The 17,077-nt window shown below is 36.2% G+C and overlaps 1 protein-coding gene across 49 annotated transcripts in view; it reads right to left on the bottom strand.

Moving 5' to 3' along the window:
* NEK1 (NIMA related kinase 1) overlaps positions 1-17,077 on the bottom strand; it is a 225,714-nt gene extending 208,637 nt beyond the window's left edge. For 19 of the 49 annotated variants that reach the window (XM_063638397.1, XM_063638386.1, XM_063638400.1 and 16 more), the window contains exons 1-4: positions 16,432-17,016; positions 6,529-6,693; positions 6,022-6,118; positions 3,109-3,206 (exon numbers count right to left, since the gene is read on the bottom strand). In XM_063638397.1, coding sequence (XP_063494467.1) covers positions 3,109-3,206; positions 6,022-6,118; positions 6,529-6,645 — 312 coding nt within the window. In that variant the 5' untranslated portion in view covers positions 6,646-6,693; positions 16,432-17,016. Of the gene's footprint in view, positions 1-3,108; positions 3,207-6,021; positions 6,119-6,528; positions 6,694-8,547; positions 8,604-16,431 lie in introns of all 49 variants that reach the window. The other 30 variants (XM_055276382.2, XM_055276377.2, XM_055276381.2 and 27 more) reach the window with 10 other exon arrangements.

A 17,077-nucleotide genomic window follows, 5' to 3' on the forward strand; every position in this document is an offset into this window, starting at 1 on the left:
CTTACAGGGTCCCTGTGTCATAAGTAAGTGGTAAAGTCACTTTCTATCTAGCAACCAGGGACCTTGGCATATTTTGAGACTCTCAAAAAGAAAAAAAATTCACCCCAATTTATAGGTACTACAGGTGAAATTTGGTAGAGAATGTATTGGGCTCAGTTTCCTGATGTTAGGATAGAAGAACAAATAATAGAGTTTTTAAAAATCCAATCAAAGATTCCTTATGAAAATTCATAGACAGAAATCAATTCTGTAACCTTAGTAGTTGTTTGATAATATAATGCTCTAGGTTTTCAGAGCAAACTCAAGTTCTTGGTTTAATTAACATTCTTGCTGCACCTAACTATTTGGACCAACTCTAATGAAGCCAGATTTTATTTTGATCAAGAATATATTCTGAAAATTATTTATAGTCACATGTGGGGAGACTATCAAAAAAACTCATCCAAAACTTGCAAACAAGGCAAAAATACTGGTACATCTTTAAAATATCTATATAGAGACTGTCCAAGGGAACATATTTAGTTCATCTCATTATTTTCTAGTAATAAAGTCATAGACTCAGGTTGCTTCTTAACCTGACTAGATTTTTGCCCAGTAAAGATGCAAACAGGAAGTATCACTGAAGAGAACTGCTTCAGTAGTTGGAGAATCATCTGTTTCACAGGTCTTCCTGTTCCCCACTTACATTCTAGAAAGGGACAAAATCATCTCAAACTGATGCTAAGCTACAGTTTAATGGAGCTCTAAGTTTTCCTGTTTCAAAGCCCAGAAAGTAGTTTAAATGACCTCTTCCTATTTTAAATAGGCTAAAATAAATAGCATCCTTATTTGTGCTAAAAGAACTTGCTATTCAGACGGGTAGAAAAAATGCTATTAACTTAAAAGAATGGCTTGCCAAATTTTTGTCATTTATGATGAATAACTTCACTGATGGATGAACTACACAAATCTCCATAATAATTTCCAGGAAGACAAGATACACACACACACACACACACACACACACACACACACACACACACAGCCCATTATGTACTAAGAGTACTTATCAAAGAGTAGAATCAAATCTATAAAATATCAATGTGCTTTATAAGGGAATATCATTTAATAGCAAACATTTTAAAGTTCAATAGGGATAAATGAATGAAAATAAGCACAATGAAATATATCTGAAAATGTTCTAATAAAAATAGCATTGAATATACTAACATACATTAGTATTTGACCTTCACCACATGTATAGTATTTCCCTATTAACAAATGAGAAAATAATCTCAGAACTTGTTAACAACAATTACCAACTTGATAAGTAGAGCAAGAACTCAAACCCATGTCTGTGCCTGGCTAGAAATGGCACAGTGGCTCGTGCCTATAATCCCAGCACTTTGAGAGGCCAAGGTAGGAAGACTGCTTGAAGCCAAGAGTTTGAGAACAGCCTGGGCAATATAGCAAGACCTATCTCTATAAAAAAATAATAATAATAAAATAAATTTTAAAAAAATTAGCCGGGCCTAGTGGCACATTCCCGTAGCACTAGCTACTCTGGAGAGTGAGGTGGGAAAATTGCTTGTGCTCAGGAGTGCAAGGCAACAATGAGCTGTGATGGTGCCACTGCACTCCAGCTGGGGTGACACAGCGAGAGCCTATCTTAAAAATAATAATATCCCAGCCGGGCGTGGTGGCTCACACCTGTAATCCCAGCACTTTGGGAGACCAAGGCGGGCAGATCATGAGGTCAGGAGATTGAGACCATCCTGGCTAACACAGTGAAACTCTGTCTCTACTAAAAATACAAAAAATTGGCTGGGCGTGGTGGCGGGCGCCTGTAGTCCCAGCTACTTGGGAGGCTGAGGCAGGAGAATGGCATGAACCCAGAAGGCGGACGCTGCAGTGAGTCGAGACTGTGCCACTCCACTCCAGCCTGGGTGACAGAGTGAGACTCCGTCTCAAAAAAATAAATAAAAATAAATAAATAAATAATAATATCCCATTTCTGAATGTGTGTGTCTTAATGTACATATGTGCATGTGTTAAGTATGGAAAAGAAAGTCTGGAAGAGTACACCAAACTAAAAGCAGTGGTAATCTCAGAAACAAAAGAGTGGAGAAAGAAGACTTTCCATTTCTGTATACTTCAATACTTTTATAATTTAAGTGTGTGAAAAGAAAATGTTATAAACTTTAGAGTTAGAGGTGGGTTCAAACACTGACTATGTGATTTGGGGCAAGTACTTAACCTCTCTTGGATTCCTCATAAATTGAAAAAACTTATCCAAATTAGAAGAGATAACAAATACAACATTCCTAGCACAGTGCTCCCTCTACTCCCCTATGTAAAAGCAGGCAATTAAAATTAAGAACTGGTGATAATGAGAAACGTGATAGGAATGTACAGAAGGAAAATATCACAGATTAAAGTAGTTATGGAAAATTTAAAGAAGCTGGGACTTGAACTGAGCTTAAAAAAAAGGTAGAGTATTAATAACAAAGTTTGGGGAAAAGGCTTACCAAAATAAATGAAATAATCAGAGTAAATACACAGGAAGGAGAATGAGATGTACAAACATTGGCCCAGTGCCTAACACAAAGTACATGCTCAATAAATATCTGTTAAAGTAAATGAAAAGAGGTACAGATTAGGGAATAGAAAAAAATAAGGCTGCTTAGGTAGGGAAAGGCTATATTTTAGAGATCCTGGAAATCAAAAGAGAGATTAGATTTAATGCAGTTGTCAATGCAAGGCTTCTAGAGCTGGAGTTACCTGGCAAAGCCACATTTTAGGAATATATAGTCTGGCAGCAGTAAGCCAGATTGACAGGATATAGACTAATTAGTCAGCTATAATGAATAATTAAGGCATATACACAGACACATGTTATATATAACGTACATCACAGAGATAACAATATATCATTACAGACAGTAAAGGAGATGGGCAACTGAACAAAGGTGGCAGCTAATTAGAGGGAAATATGAGTAAAATATTGATATACCAAACTTCCCTAGTAATTATGATTAGCATTTGTAGTTAAAAACAAATACACACATAAACAAATTTTGAACTACTTCTCAATAATAGAGTTGAGTCAATTTCCTACATGCAACTTACCTGATCCTCTTGAAACAAAACGCCTTTCTGAGCATTTATTCGCTTAAACAGATCCCCTCCCTCACAGTAATCCATTACTATGTAGAGAGAGCCATTTTCTACAAAATAAAAACATTACAGTCCACTTTTAAAATCGTACATCAAAAGCATGGCTAAATTAAAGGTACTTAAAGGCTTACTAAAAAGCAGCTGCTAAACAAAAAACAGGACCATACTCAAAAGATTAGGGCACAAAGTCAAGGTATACTGGTCACAAAGATTATATAATGACTTAGGTTAACAGAAAACTCCATCATTAATGATTTCTATTAAAAATACACCATTTTATTGAATAGTGCTGTTTACATTGACCTAAACACTCTGAAATAGAAACAAAATGCAGATATACTTGATTTCATTCAATAAATACAATTCCTTAAATGTCACATATAAAATCATGTTTTTCCACCAATATATCACATCAGAGATGGGTTATCTTAGTTTTCCGACTCGCCATTAATTCTCTGCCTTGTTTTATCCACTTTAATCACTTACTTATTAAATAAATACAATAATAAGTGTTGTGATAAACTGAGGATTCAACAGTATATAGGATATAATAGGACACAGTTTCCACCCTCTTGGAGCTTTCTTTAATTTTATGCACTTTTTAAAAAATTACATATGATTTGTGAACAAACATGAAGATGGGCACTGCCCCATCCACCTTTATGTCTCGGTCCACAGAGAAAGGTACTTCTGTGCTTCTTCCTATGGATCGAAAGGACTACAAGAACACTTCTTTTTTTATTTAGGCTTATTTTTTTTTTCTTTTAAGAAAAAGGGTCTCAATCTTTTGCTCATGCTGACCTTGAGCTCCTGGGCTCAAGCGAACCTGTCACCTCAGCCTCCCCAATAGCTAGGACTACAAGCCCATGCTACTGTGTCTAGCTTAGAAGAATACTTTAATGATTCTTTCCATCCCTTACTTCTTAAGCAAGGAACAGTGGCCAGTATCACTTTTAACATTTTCTGAATCACTACATGGTACTGAGACTATCACAACTCAAAGAACAGTTTTCCTAGTTCACACTTCTTTTACTGTGTGTGCTATGGCCTTATTTCCAGCAGTATTTTTTTTTTCTTTTGAGACAGGGGCCAGGCTAGAGTGCAACGGCACGATGATGGCTCACTGTAGCCTCGACCTCCCGGGCTCAAGCGATCCTCTCACCTTAGCTTCTAGAGTAGGTGGAACCGCAGGCACGCACCACCACACCTGGCTAATTTTTTAAATTTTTATAGAGATGGGGTCTACAAACACCCTATGTTTCCCAGGCTGGTCTCAAATTCCTGGATTCAAGAGATCCTCCCACCTCAGCCTCCCGAAGTTGCTGAAATTACAATTGTGAGCCACCGCACCCAGCCTCCAGGAGTATGTATTACTTGTAGTTTGTGGTGACATTCTTGTCACTCGTGGTGCACATATCTTCTTTTGATCTACTGTTTGTAATGTGCCACTGGGATAAGAATCTATATGATAAAGCTAATTAAGAATCTGTATGACTTTTTATGATTGACCTGGAAAGACCATCCAAATATACATGTGAGAAATTATAATGTGAAAAAAACTCCTGAAAACTGTATAACTCACTATTTATAAAATATGTATATAGATGTTATAATGTATGTAGCATAAGAAACAAAAAGCAAAAAATTACATATACTATGCTATCATTTATGTTTGACATGAGCATGTATTCTTCCAAAACTAAGAGAAATAATAAAGTTTTATTTTTAAAATATGCTACCCCTTTTGAATCACACAGATGTTTCTATGTGAAGCAGTCAATATAAATCCAAAACATCTGCTGGAATATTTGCTCAAAACCTTTTAACTTGAAATATTAAAATTTTGTTAACAACAACAAAAAAAGAAACTAAAGGATAGATGCCAGGAGAAAGATAAAGGAAAATTCAAGGTCCTGAAAAGGAAGAGTTGGTTAATTTTGTACTCTTTCACATGAAATATAAATCTTCATTTCACTGCCAGCATAAAAAATACAGTACCTCGTGACATAATGTATTAATTGAATCACATTTTTATAAAAGTAGAAGAGACTTATAGTAGACACTGAGTTCATCTGGGAATGTAGTAACTTTAGCTCTAATTCAGACTCTGAAACTGGTATGTGATATGTCCCTGAGTCATTTCAATTATCTTCTACTTTCAATCTAGATTATGTTTTTTAGTTTACAGAAATTTATAATAATGAGAATATTTGGGTAGGACTTCAATAAATCACTTTGACCTGCCTTTAGAGAAACTTTGCCTTATCTTAATACCTGCATTATTAAATATAATGCATATAGTTCCAAAACAGCATTATAGCTGTAATACTTTAAGAACTTGAGAAAACTTTCAACATCCCTCACTATTATAATAGTGAGGTACAGAGGAGCATACTGAATGAGGATACTTTCTAAAGATCAGAACATTTTCTCAGTGATAGTGGTGGCAGCGCTTACAGGAAGTTCAGTTTAAAAATACGTAAATTACTGTTCTTGCTCTGTCTCAATTCTTGCACTTACTGCATTGCTTCTTTTAAAGCAATCACTAATAACAGCCAGTATTAAATTATACAGGCACAGTTGGGAGGCTGAGGCATAAGAATCACTTGAACCTGGGAGGCAGAGGTTGGAGTAAGCTGAGATCATGCCCCTGCACTCCAGCCTGAGCCACTGAGCGAGACTCTGTCTCAATTAAAAAAAAAAAAAAAAATGCAGGCACGATATCAGTATTGTCCTTGAATCATGCTGATATTCATATGCGTATGTTTTTAAGCAAAAATGATATCTTTTTCCTAAGAATGCATTCACAAAAAGATTTATTAATGTCTTAGGATTTTTTTAACTCTCTTGCATAATTTATCTGACCTTCAAATGATTCTCTATACTGGACAATATTTGGATGCTTCATGTTTGCCAATACTGCAACTTCTCTCCTTGATTCTTCTCTTTCTTTACTGGACATCTTAAATGGGAGGAAAAAGAAAATAGTAAATGAAACCATTAATAAACAACCTAAAAGTCCATCAATAGGTGAGTGGTTAAAACATAATAGTATTAATACAGTTCAATCAACAAAATATAGCAAGAAGTTAAAAAGAATGAGTTGAATCTGTACGCAGAAATATTTTAAGATGTCCAAACTAGATTAGGTTACAGAACAGCAAGTATATTTTTCTAAACATATAAACATAAGCACATATCATAGAAAAAATCTGAAAGAATATATAGGCTATTCTGATATTAGCGGGAATAAAGGAGTCTTTTGCTTTAGGTTATCGATTACCTTTTTTTTTTTTTTAAAGAAAATCTCTAACAATGAGCTCTATTGTAACTGAACTATTACTCATGAAACCAAACTAAAAATATACTTACTCTTGAGATGTTAATTTCCTTGATAACATACTGTCTGCCATCTTCTGTAGATTTAACAAGAATGGCTTTTCCAAATGAACCTTCTCCAATCTTCTGTAGTCTAACATACTTCTCCATGATTCTTTTTCTAAGGCATCTTTACAGACATGCTAGACATTTTAAAAACTAACAAAAAAGATAAAACATTTATAACATGAGATAAAACATTATAACATCATAACAATTTTAATGTTTAATTCAAATTCTAATTCTTTAGTGATTTGCTAACATTTTAAAAAAGGGTATTTAATATATTTACTAAAAGTTACACTTTATATACTTTACTAGTACAACCTAATTACATCTAAAAAGAGAAAAAAAAATGTGATATTTCAATTTTATAAGAATGCTTTGGAAAGCCAAATATTTAATGTATATACTTAATGTATGGAGAGAAAGGCAAACTTACATGAATTAATTAGTAGCATTAATTAGTAGCATTACATGAATTAATTAGTAGCATTAATTTATTTTCTCCAAAAAGAATGAAAACCTAATAATACACTATTTCTTGAAGTTATTTAACTAATCCCCTCTTATTCAACATTTGTTTAAAATGTTTGCTAGTATAGAACAATTCGGATAGTTTTTGTACACATATTTTAATGTGCTTATTGTAAGGATTTCCTTAGGATAAATTCTGAATTCAAAGAATATGCCCATGTTACAGTATGGCTTTCAAATATATTAAGTGTCTTAACAGAAATGTTATATGTATTTAGCCAGTAGTGCCTGCTTCTAGGTACCCTCATTAACACTGGTTATTATTATTTTTTGTATTTAGGGAGATGTTTACTGTAATGTCATTTATAATAACAAAACACTGGTTATTATTTATTAAAATCTTTGAGAAGCAATAAAGGGTAGTAGTTAAAGAACACTAAAACTTTAGAGTCAGAGAGCTTAAGTTTAAATCTTAGCTTTATCATTTATTTGTTATGTAAACTTAAGCAAGTTACTTATGTTTATGTGCTCAGTTTGGTCACATGTAAAATGTGAATAACCATAGTACATATTTACAGAACTGCTGGAAGAATTAGTTAATGTAAGAATGTACTGAAAACAGTACTTGGCACATATGAGCACTGTGTCACTATTTGTTATTGTTGTTACTCCTTAAATCTAATGGGGAAAATGGTGTTTCATTTTTATTTTAATTTCTTTTGCTTATCAGTGAATTTGAAAAATTCTTCCATATTTATTGAATATTTCTTTTCCTTTTTTTTTTAAGACAGTCTCACTCTGTCACCCAGGATGGAGTGCAGTCGCGTGATCTCGGCTCACTGCAATCTCCGCCTTCCAGGTTCCTGCGATTCTCCTGCCTCAGCCTCCCAAGTAGCTAGGATTACAGGTGTGTGCCACCACACACAGCTAATTTTTGTATTTTAAGTAGAGACCGGGTTTCGCCATGTTGGCCAGGCTGGTCTTGAACTCCTGACCTCAGGTGATCTGCCCGCCTTGGCCTCCCAAAGTGCTGGGATTAGAGGTGTGAGCCACCATAAGCGGCCACATTTATTGAACATTTCTATTTTTTCTCTTTTGAACTATTCATCCATGTTCTTTAATCATTTTATACTGAGTCTTTAATTTGTAAAAACTCCTTATGTAATGAAGTCCTTATCTATCATAAATTATTTTCCCTTATATCCTATTTGCCTTTATTTAAGTATAAAAGATTATTTTGATATAAACAAATGTATTAATCTTTTCTTTATATTTCTACTTTTAGTATCACACTTAAACCCTTACCATACCAAAATAATTGATTAAGGTCATTAGTATCTTCAGGAATAGTAATTTCAAAAGAGTGGTAATTTCAGGAGAAGCCAGAATACAATAAGCTAGCTAGTGAAAGCTGAAAAAAGTGTGAGAAAGAGTCATAAGAGCAATAATGTGTACCACCTACTAGCAATATCACCCTTATTGTAGACATACATGAATTTACTATGCTAATCTGAAACTAATAAACATTTAATTCACCTAGCTTGCTCTTTTTTATTTCCATTCACAGCAGGCTTCCAATGTGTGATTCCTTTCTAGGAGAAAATAAGTTTGTCATGAAACTCTTTTTAAATTTCTGTGGCAGTTTACCATATTTCTCATTGTAAATTAAAAAATCCATGTTCTCATCTCATCCATCAATGCTAAATTTGTTTTTAACTTTATTTTGCCTCTAAAAATGATCCAATCTCCTTAAATGACAAACATCATTCTGTGCCTGCAAGACCAGACCACAGGGCCAGAACTCAGCCTGTGGTAGCACTGATGAGATAAGCATGACTCATGAAATTTTGTGAGAAAGAGCCTTTCTCTACCTTAGAAAACAAGATTCCCTTAGCAATTTTAAGAGAAACAAGAAATAAACCATTATTATAGCATTTTAGCATCAGTGAGTTAAAGAAGAAAAGTTGTTCCAAATATATTTTCAAGCCCAAGTTGTGTTAACTGGCACAATATAATGGCTATCTGGGCACCAGCCACAATTTAATGATTTTTCCAGAACATGAATGTTTAATGTATTACATTACTATGCTACTTACAAAAAAAAAAAATCAAGATAAACTCATCTTAGTAATCTAAATTTCATAAATTAAATTAAATAATAGCCATATAAGGAGATTACTTCACAATCATCATTATTCTGTGACTTTTTGCCAAGAGAGGGAAACAAAATTAGTCAGTTTGGCCATTTCTTAAAATTAAGTTGCCAATTCCTTTCTAGGGACCACACTAATAAGACAGAAGCTCCACAAGTCCCTAGTGTTGCGTTCTACTGCCAACAACATTACTGAACATTGTGGTTCTAACTCTATAAAGCAGACCTACTGATCCTGTTAGTAAAGAAAGATGACTCTAATTGCCATCAAATATGTCAAATGCAGACACTTTTCTGAACAACAAAAGACTTGTGGTAGATGACTTTCAGGAAAACAGACAAACTCTCCTTTTTTGTAATGTCAGTGTACATTAAAGGAAGTAAAAGGGAAAACATGAAAAAATAGATTACTTTCTGCATCTTACAATATATTTAACTGAGCTATTTCCTAGTTGTGAGACTTCTCAACTGAACTATAATTCCATAAAATTTTCGTAACAAATGAAATAGAAAATAGTAACAAATTGTACTATAGGCTTCCACATACAAAATCGTAACTTATAACTGAAGGAACATATGAATCCTGTTGACTTCAGTATTGTAATAAACTCAAATTAATGTTTGCCTTTTCTACCATTCAGTTTCCAACATCAAATGAAAATCACAATACCAACTTTACTCACTCTATAGTGTTCTTAAGGTCTCTAATAATTGTATCAATTCAATCTCTCTAATACATATCTGATCCTGAAGATAAGCAACAAGGAAAAAATTAGACTTTTTTGATATTTGAGCTTTCCAAAGAGTTATGTCACTTAATAAAGCAATGAATTCAGAATCAAGAGACAAGACTAGCTACATAATCAAAAGATAACCATCTGCCTTTTGTGGACTTCAGTTTCTTTATCTAGAAACACAAAAGATTTAAACCTAATGCCATTTTATAGACCTTACCAACTCGACTAGTCTATGACTCAAGGAGAAGAAAATTAAAAAGTCAGAAAATAGATAATGTCAACACTGTTTAGAATTGTACTCTTAGCCACAAAAAGTAACAGTGATGGGGAAAGCCATTCCATCAAAAAATTTAAAAAAGTCATACTAATTTCTTTAGCCTAATTATTTTTCTTTTTTTTTTTTTTTTTTTCTGAGACGGAGTCTCACTCTGTCGCCCAGGCTGGAGTGCAGTGGCGTGATCTCGGCTCACTGCAAGCTCTGCCTCCCGGGTTCACGCCATTCTCCTGCCTCAGCCTCCTGAGTAGCTGGGACTACAGGTGCCCGCCAACACGCCCGGCTAATTTTTTGTATTTTTAGTAGAGACGGGGTTTCACCGTGTTAGCCAGGATGGTCTCGATCTCCTGACCTCGTGATCTGCCCGCCTCGGCCTCCCAAAGTGCTGGGATTACAGGCTTGAGCCACCGTGCCCGGCCTCTTTAGCCTAATTATTTAAAAAGTAAAAATAAATAAACTGTAATCTACAATTAAGCATACTAGATTGACCCGTACATATTTACCTCTACTACTTCTCCAAACCTAAGGAACATGACTTTAAAGGGATTACCAAAAAGGCAAAACAGAAGAGAAGGCAACAGCAATACAGTTCTGGAAGCTGGCAAATACAAAAGAACACGCAGCAACTGACTTAGGAGACTAGAGAAAAGCTGTACCTTAAGCCAGCAGTGGGAAATAAGTCAGAAACAAGTCAATTCCCACCACAAACTAGCTCAATAATTGGAAGTACTGGGGCATCTAAGAGTGAGGATAATATTAGGCAGGATTAGTTAAGAGCTTGTGTAAGAAGTGTCAGACACTTAGTTTGCCTCCTCCACCTCTCCCAGTCAGATAAGTACTCCTCTGCCACCTTGAAAGAAGACCACAGATATCTCTAGATTGGGTATACCAGGCACAACTAAGAATGGAAATCCCATCTATGATCTAGGAGATTAAGTGAAAGTCTACATAATAAATAGTGAGACTCTCTTTCAACCATGATGGTGTCCTTAGTATCAGATCACCCCACCTTCCAAAACAATTTAAAACCTGAATAAAATATATAAAGAAACAGCAATGCATTGAGGGGCTATAATCACTGAAAGGTGGAAACATACTAGTAGGTTCTACATTCATCCCAGTCTTTTCCCTGAAGAGAGTTTCCAAACTGTGCTACAGTAAAATGGAGCTCAAGTATAAAGCAGCAGTCTTGCTGAGGAGAGAAAGCGGTCAGAGTTCAGGGCTACCAAAATCCTGGAGAAGAGGAAAAATAATAGAAGGAGTCCAAAAATTTACAGTAAGTTCTGCTCCTGTTATTCTGTTCCTAACCTGTGCATACATGGAGGAGGACTGAAACAGTCTCATCCTAACAAAGCCTAAAAGCAACCATGGATAAAATCAAAGGTATTCACTGATACTTCATCAGACTACCAAAACAAAACTAACAATTTTTACAAGATATATGTTTCAGAGCCTCTAGGAGTTTTCATTCACAATGTCTAGTATCCCATCAAAAAATAATGATGCACATTAAAAAAAACAGATATAGACTCACAAATGCCTCAAACATGAAGTTACCAATAGAGGATTTGAAAGTAACCATGATTAATTAATATGTCTAAGAACATAAGATAAAAAGATGGATAAAACAGATTTTTTAAGATGGAGAATTTCAACAAAGAATTAAAAATTTTTTTTTAATTTAAAATTTTTTTTGAGACGGAGTCTCACACTGTCACCCAAGCTGGAGTGCAGTGGTGCAATCTTGGCTTACTGCAAGCTCCACCTCCCGGGTTCACACCATTCTCCTGCCTCAGCCTCCCAACTAGCTGGGACTACAGGCGCCCGCCACCACGCCCAGCTAATTTTTTTGTATTTTTAGTACAGACGGGGTTTCACTATGTTAGCCAGGATGGTCTCGATCTCCCGACCTCGTGACCCGCCCGCCTCAGCCTCCCAAAGTGCTGGGATGACAGGTGTGAGCCACCGCACCTGGCCTCAAAATTTATTTTTAAAAAGTGGTCATTCTAAAACTAAAATATAAAATATCTGAAATTAAGAACTCATTCATGGATTTATGGCAGACAGGACACAGCAGAAGGCAGGATTAGTAACCTATAAAATGAACCAAAAGAAAATATTCAACAAAAAATCTGAGAGAAAAATATTAAAAAACAACAACAACACACACCGGGATGGGGGTGGGGATAGAGAAAGAAATGTATAGGAAGACTCAATATTATACAGATTTTCATTCCTAATCTCTACAGTTAATGCTCTCCTAATAAAAACATAAGCTTTGGGGCTGGGGGTGATTAGACAGGCTGATTTTAAAGTACACACACACACACACACACACACACACACACACACAGAAGAAGAACAGCCAGAGAAATACTGAAAAAGAAGAGCAATGAAGGAAAATTTGTTTGGCTTAATTCAAAACACATTACAAAGCTACAATAATTATGAAATAGGCAAATCACAGGAAGTCCAGAAATCAAAAAACTTTTAAAACTTGGTGAATAATCATGGTGACATTTCAAATCAGTAGGAAAAAAGGTGAATTTTGAAATAAAAAGTTCAAAGCCAACAGTGAGACAACTAGGTAGCCATGTGGGGAAAAAAAAGTTAATTTATTTCCTCATTTTACACCAACCTAAATTCTAGACGCTAAAACATTGAAATGTAAGAAATAAAAGCATAATAGTAATAAAATAAAACATGGGAGAATGACTTCTGTCTTGGAACGGATAGCTGAAGCACAACATAAAATCAAAAAGCCTTGCGGGATTAATATGACTAGACCAATATTTTAGCTATTATAACGATCTCATTTTTCTAACAAATAAAAAACTCGTACATATTTATAAGACCAAAAAACACAACTATCCAAAAGAAAAGTGGACAAAGGATATGAAGTCAAACGTTAACACCGAGAATGAATACAAATTATGATAAAATGTGCCATGATACCCAATCTCCTGTAAAATGATATACAATTTTGGCCGGGCATGGTGGCTCACGCTTGCAATCCCAGCACTTTGGGAGGCCGAGGCAGGCGGATCACCTGAGCGCAGGAGTTTGATGTCAGGCTGGCCAACATGGTGAGACCACCATCTCTACTAAGAATACAAAAAATTAGCTGGGCGTGGTGGTGCAGGCCTGTAATCCCAGCTACTCGGGAGGCTGAGACAGGAGAATCGCTTGAACCTGGGAGGCAGAGGTTGCAGTGAGCTGAGATCACGCCACTGCACTCCAGCCTGGGCAACAGAGTGAGACTCCTTCTCAAAAAAAAAAAAAAAAAGAAAGCAATACAATTTTAAAATACAAGGGGTAAGTTTTTTATGTTATGTATATTTAACCACAACTTTTTTTAAAAAGTACAAGAGATGGCATGTTTCATCAATTAGAATGGCAAAATTCACAGTTGATTATTGTACTGTATTGTGGGGGAACAGAAGGAAACAATATGGTGGGACTATAAATTGGTACAAGCACCAAGGAAAATAATTTGGCAATATCTACCAAAATTATAAGGGTACAGAAACTTTGATCTAGTGATTCAATTTCTAGGAATTTACCCTATAAATATTTCCAAATGTAGGAAAACAAAGTATCTACAAAGTTATCCTCTGCAGCACTGTTTCTAATAGGGCAAAATGTAACCATCCACATACAGTCAACACAGCAACTTTTATACTGATACAATTTCTCAATACACTGTTAGATTTTTAGGGATCAGAATAAATATGGCTTTTTATCAGAATTATCAGAATAAATATAAAAATCTATAAATATAGATTTTTAGGGATCAGAATACATATTTATATTTATATATAAATATATAAATATATACATACACACACACACACACACACACACACACACGCACCCCTGGGTTGTATAAGTAATAACTATGGAGAGATACACAATAAACTAGTAATACTGCCTACAGAGAAGGCAACTGAATAGTTGAAAAGATTTTTCAATCTTTCATACTTTCTGAATTTTGAACCATACAAATGTATTATCTATTCAAAACAATAAATAAATATTAAAACAATAATATCTGAGAGAAATAGTAAGAATACTGGCTAAATCAATTTCTCCAATTAAAGTCCTTCAACAATTCCCCATCTCCAAACTCCACACTTTTGATATTCAAAGTTTTCCTATGGCATCATGCTTCTTTTCAAGTATACGAACTATGCTCCAGAAAAAAGTACCTCAGCCTCTAGTCAAATAAGACAGCTTTCCTCACATTTTACTAAGAATTTCTTTTTTTTTTTTTTTGAGACAGAATCTTGCTCTGTTGCCCAGGCTGGAATACAATGGCTCCATCTCGGCCTCCGAGGTTCAAGTGATTCCCCTGCCTCAGCCCCCCAAGTAGCTGGGATTACAGGAGTGTGACACCATACACAGCTAATTTTTGTATTTTTAGTAGAGACTGGGTTTCGCCATATTGGCCAGGCTGGTTTCAAACTCCTGACCTCAAATGATCCACCCACCTCGGCTTCCCAAAATGCTGGGAAAACAGGTGTGAGCCACGGCGTCTGACACAGAATTTCTTTCTTTTCTTTTTTTTTTTGAGACAAGCCTCACTCAGTCGCCCAGGCTGGAGTGCAGTAGTGCTATCTTGGCTCACTGCAACTCCTGCCTCCCAGGTTCAAGCAATTATCATGCCTTAGCCTCCCAAGTAGCTGGGATTACAGGCACGCGCCACCACGCCCGGCTAATTTTTTGTATTTTTGGTAGATATGGGGTTCGCCAGGTTGGCCAGGCTTGTCTCAAACTCCTGACCTCAAGTGATCCATCCACCGTGGCCTCCCAAAGTGCTGGGATTACAGGCATGAGCCACCGCACCCAGCCACTAAGAATTTCCTTAAAGCCACAAATAAGCAATTTTGGACATAATAAAATTTTGTGAGCCACATATAAAAAATTTTAGCGTATATGAATGGAAAAGCTCAACTTAGATCAATCTGGAACACATACTTAGGTTAAGCATTAAGCTCTCACCAGGTGTTTCAGATATTCTATAGACAGGCTGTCTTGAAGCCAAACATGGTAAAGGCATGGCAACAGGTTTCAAGAAGTCTTTTGGCGCTGTCTGCAGCTACAATCCATATATACAGTTCTCCCTAAGCAATAAATACCATTTTGAATAGTGGGAGGGGATCCACTTATCTTCTCAGGAAAAAAGTTCTTTATTTTCCTTTATTCGAAAAAGCAGAAAGCAAAAATGGAATTTCTATTAGACTTTTTTCAAAATATTTTTTCTTCTCTGTAAGTCTATTCAGACAATATTCAACAGATTTTGTAGTGGAAACTACCAACAGGTAAATAAAGAATTTACATTCGTGAAAAGGTGTCATGTTCACGACTTAGACTAGAAGGCAGGAGATTAGCAGAGCAAAATTTACTTGGAATACAATGTCAATGTATTATTCACACGACCTCAAAAGAACTCCTGTGGTCAAGTTCGACACCCTTTATTAAATTCCTGACAGTGACTTTTACTGTGGAAAAAAAACCTGTTTTCCCACAAAATAGGCTCCTTACATTTCACCTAGAACAATGGCAATTTTAAGTGAAACAGATCTGTAGAACCTCTAATACCAGACAAATCTAAACTAGAAACAAAGAGTTACTTCTCTCCAAATTTGGCTTTCCTCCATCAGCTCTACAATACTGCTGCATCATAAGAAAAGGTCATTAACTTAGATTGGATGCTACTTTTAATCCTTCACAAACATTTCTAATGAAACTTACCAAGGCAATAAAAAATATTTCTGCTTCTTAAAGCAGATCTTAAAAAACAAAAAATAGGCCTCCAAAAAAAGTTATGATAAACTCTTAAAGTAGTAGAACTATTAATGCCTTACATATGGAAACTGTGTCAAATCATGGAAACGGAAATCTAAGATTACAGGGTAACCAGCTAACTACTACTCATATTCGCTTCCTAATTAAAATTTATCTGTAATTTAAGACTGGACACAACATAAGCAATGTAAATGCTTGCTTATCCATACAAGATTCCTATTATTTTAATCCCATTACCGCTCTAGTTTTTAAAAATACTGTAATGTCCAAGAATCGCTTTGTAATACAGAGTGTCTTAGAGAATTAACATTTAAATGAGATTAAGGTATTTTCCCTGCAAACACTTCAGGTATCTGTGTAATCTCAATATAAGCAGGTCTACGCACATCTCATTTCCAGGATGATTTTTACCATTTTGCATGTCATTCCTTCCCCCAAGTGGAACTCACCTCAGTGACACAGGACGTTAGTAGGAATAACGGTGATGACTAATAAGCATCTAGGTGTGGCAGTCTTCCTATGGGGCTTAATAAAGAAGAGGTACCATCCTGCATTTTGAAAATGACATCCTGAAAGAGAAACCAAGTCTGTCTAACCAGCAGCAGCTCACAGTCCAGACTGAAAGGGGGCACTGAGACTCTCCACACCTGACACTCGTCTTCAGTTGACACCACGGGTTTGACTCCGTCCCGCCTCGGGCGACGCCCGTGGTAAGACAGGTCGACACTACCCCGACGAAACAAACAAACTGGTTTCTGAGCCCCGTAGAAACGGTGCGGTGCAGCAGGGGGAGTGCCTCCGTTACCGCCTCTCCAACTTCACAGAGGTCGTTGCTAGCGGCCACGGCGTAGCGGGGACGGGCGGCGTTCGGGACTGGGAAGCTACCTGACTGCCACGTGCTCCTGCCTCGCAACAGCGGCTCTAGATTCCGAGTTATGGGGACAACTGCTCGAGACGCGAGAGCTGGGTGAGGACTCCGCAACCTAAGGTCCCAAAACCCTGCAGCGAATGCAGACTAAGGGGGAGCGGCCGGCGCGTCACCGGCGCTGGCGTGTGACGTCAGCGCGCGGAAGGCGGCACGCAGCGGAGGCGGCT

This window comes from Symphalangus syndactylus, chromosome 4 (assembly GCF_028878055.3).
Source record: "Symphalangus syndactylus isolate Jambi chromosome 4, NHGRI_mSymSyn1-v2.1_pri, whole genome shotgun sequence".
NCBI classification, from domain to species: domain Eukaryota; kingdom Metazoa; phylum Chordata; class Mammalia; order Primates; family Hylobatidae; genus Symphalangus; species Symphalangus syndactylus.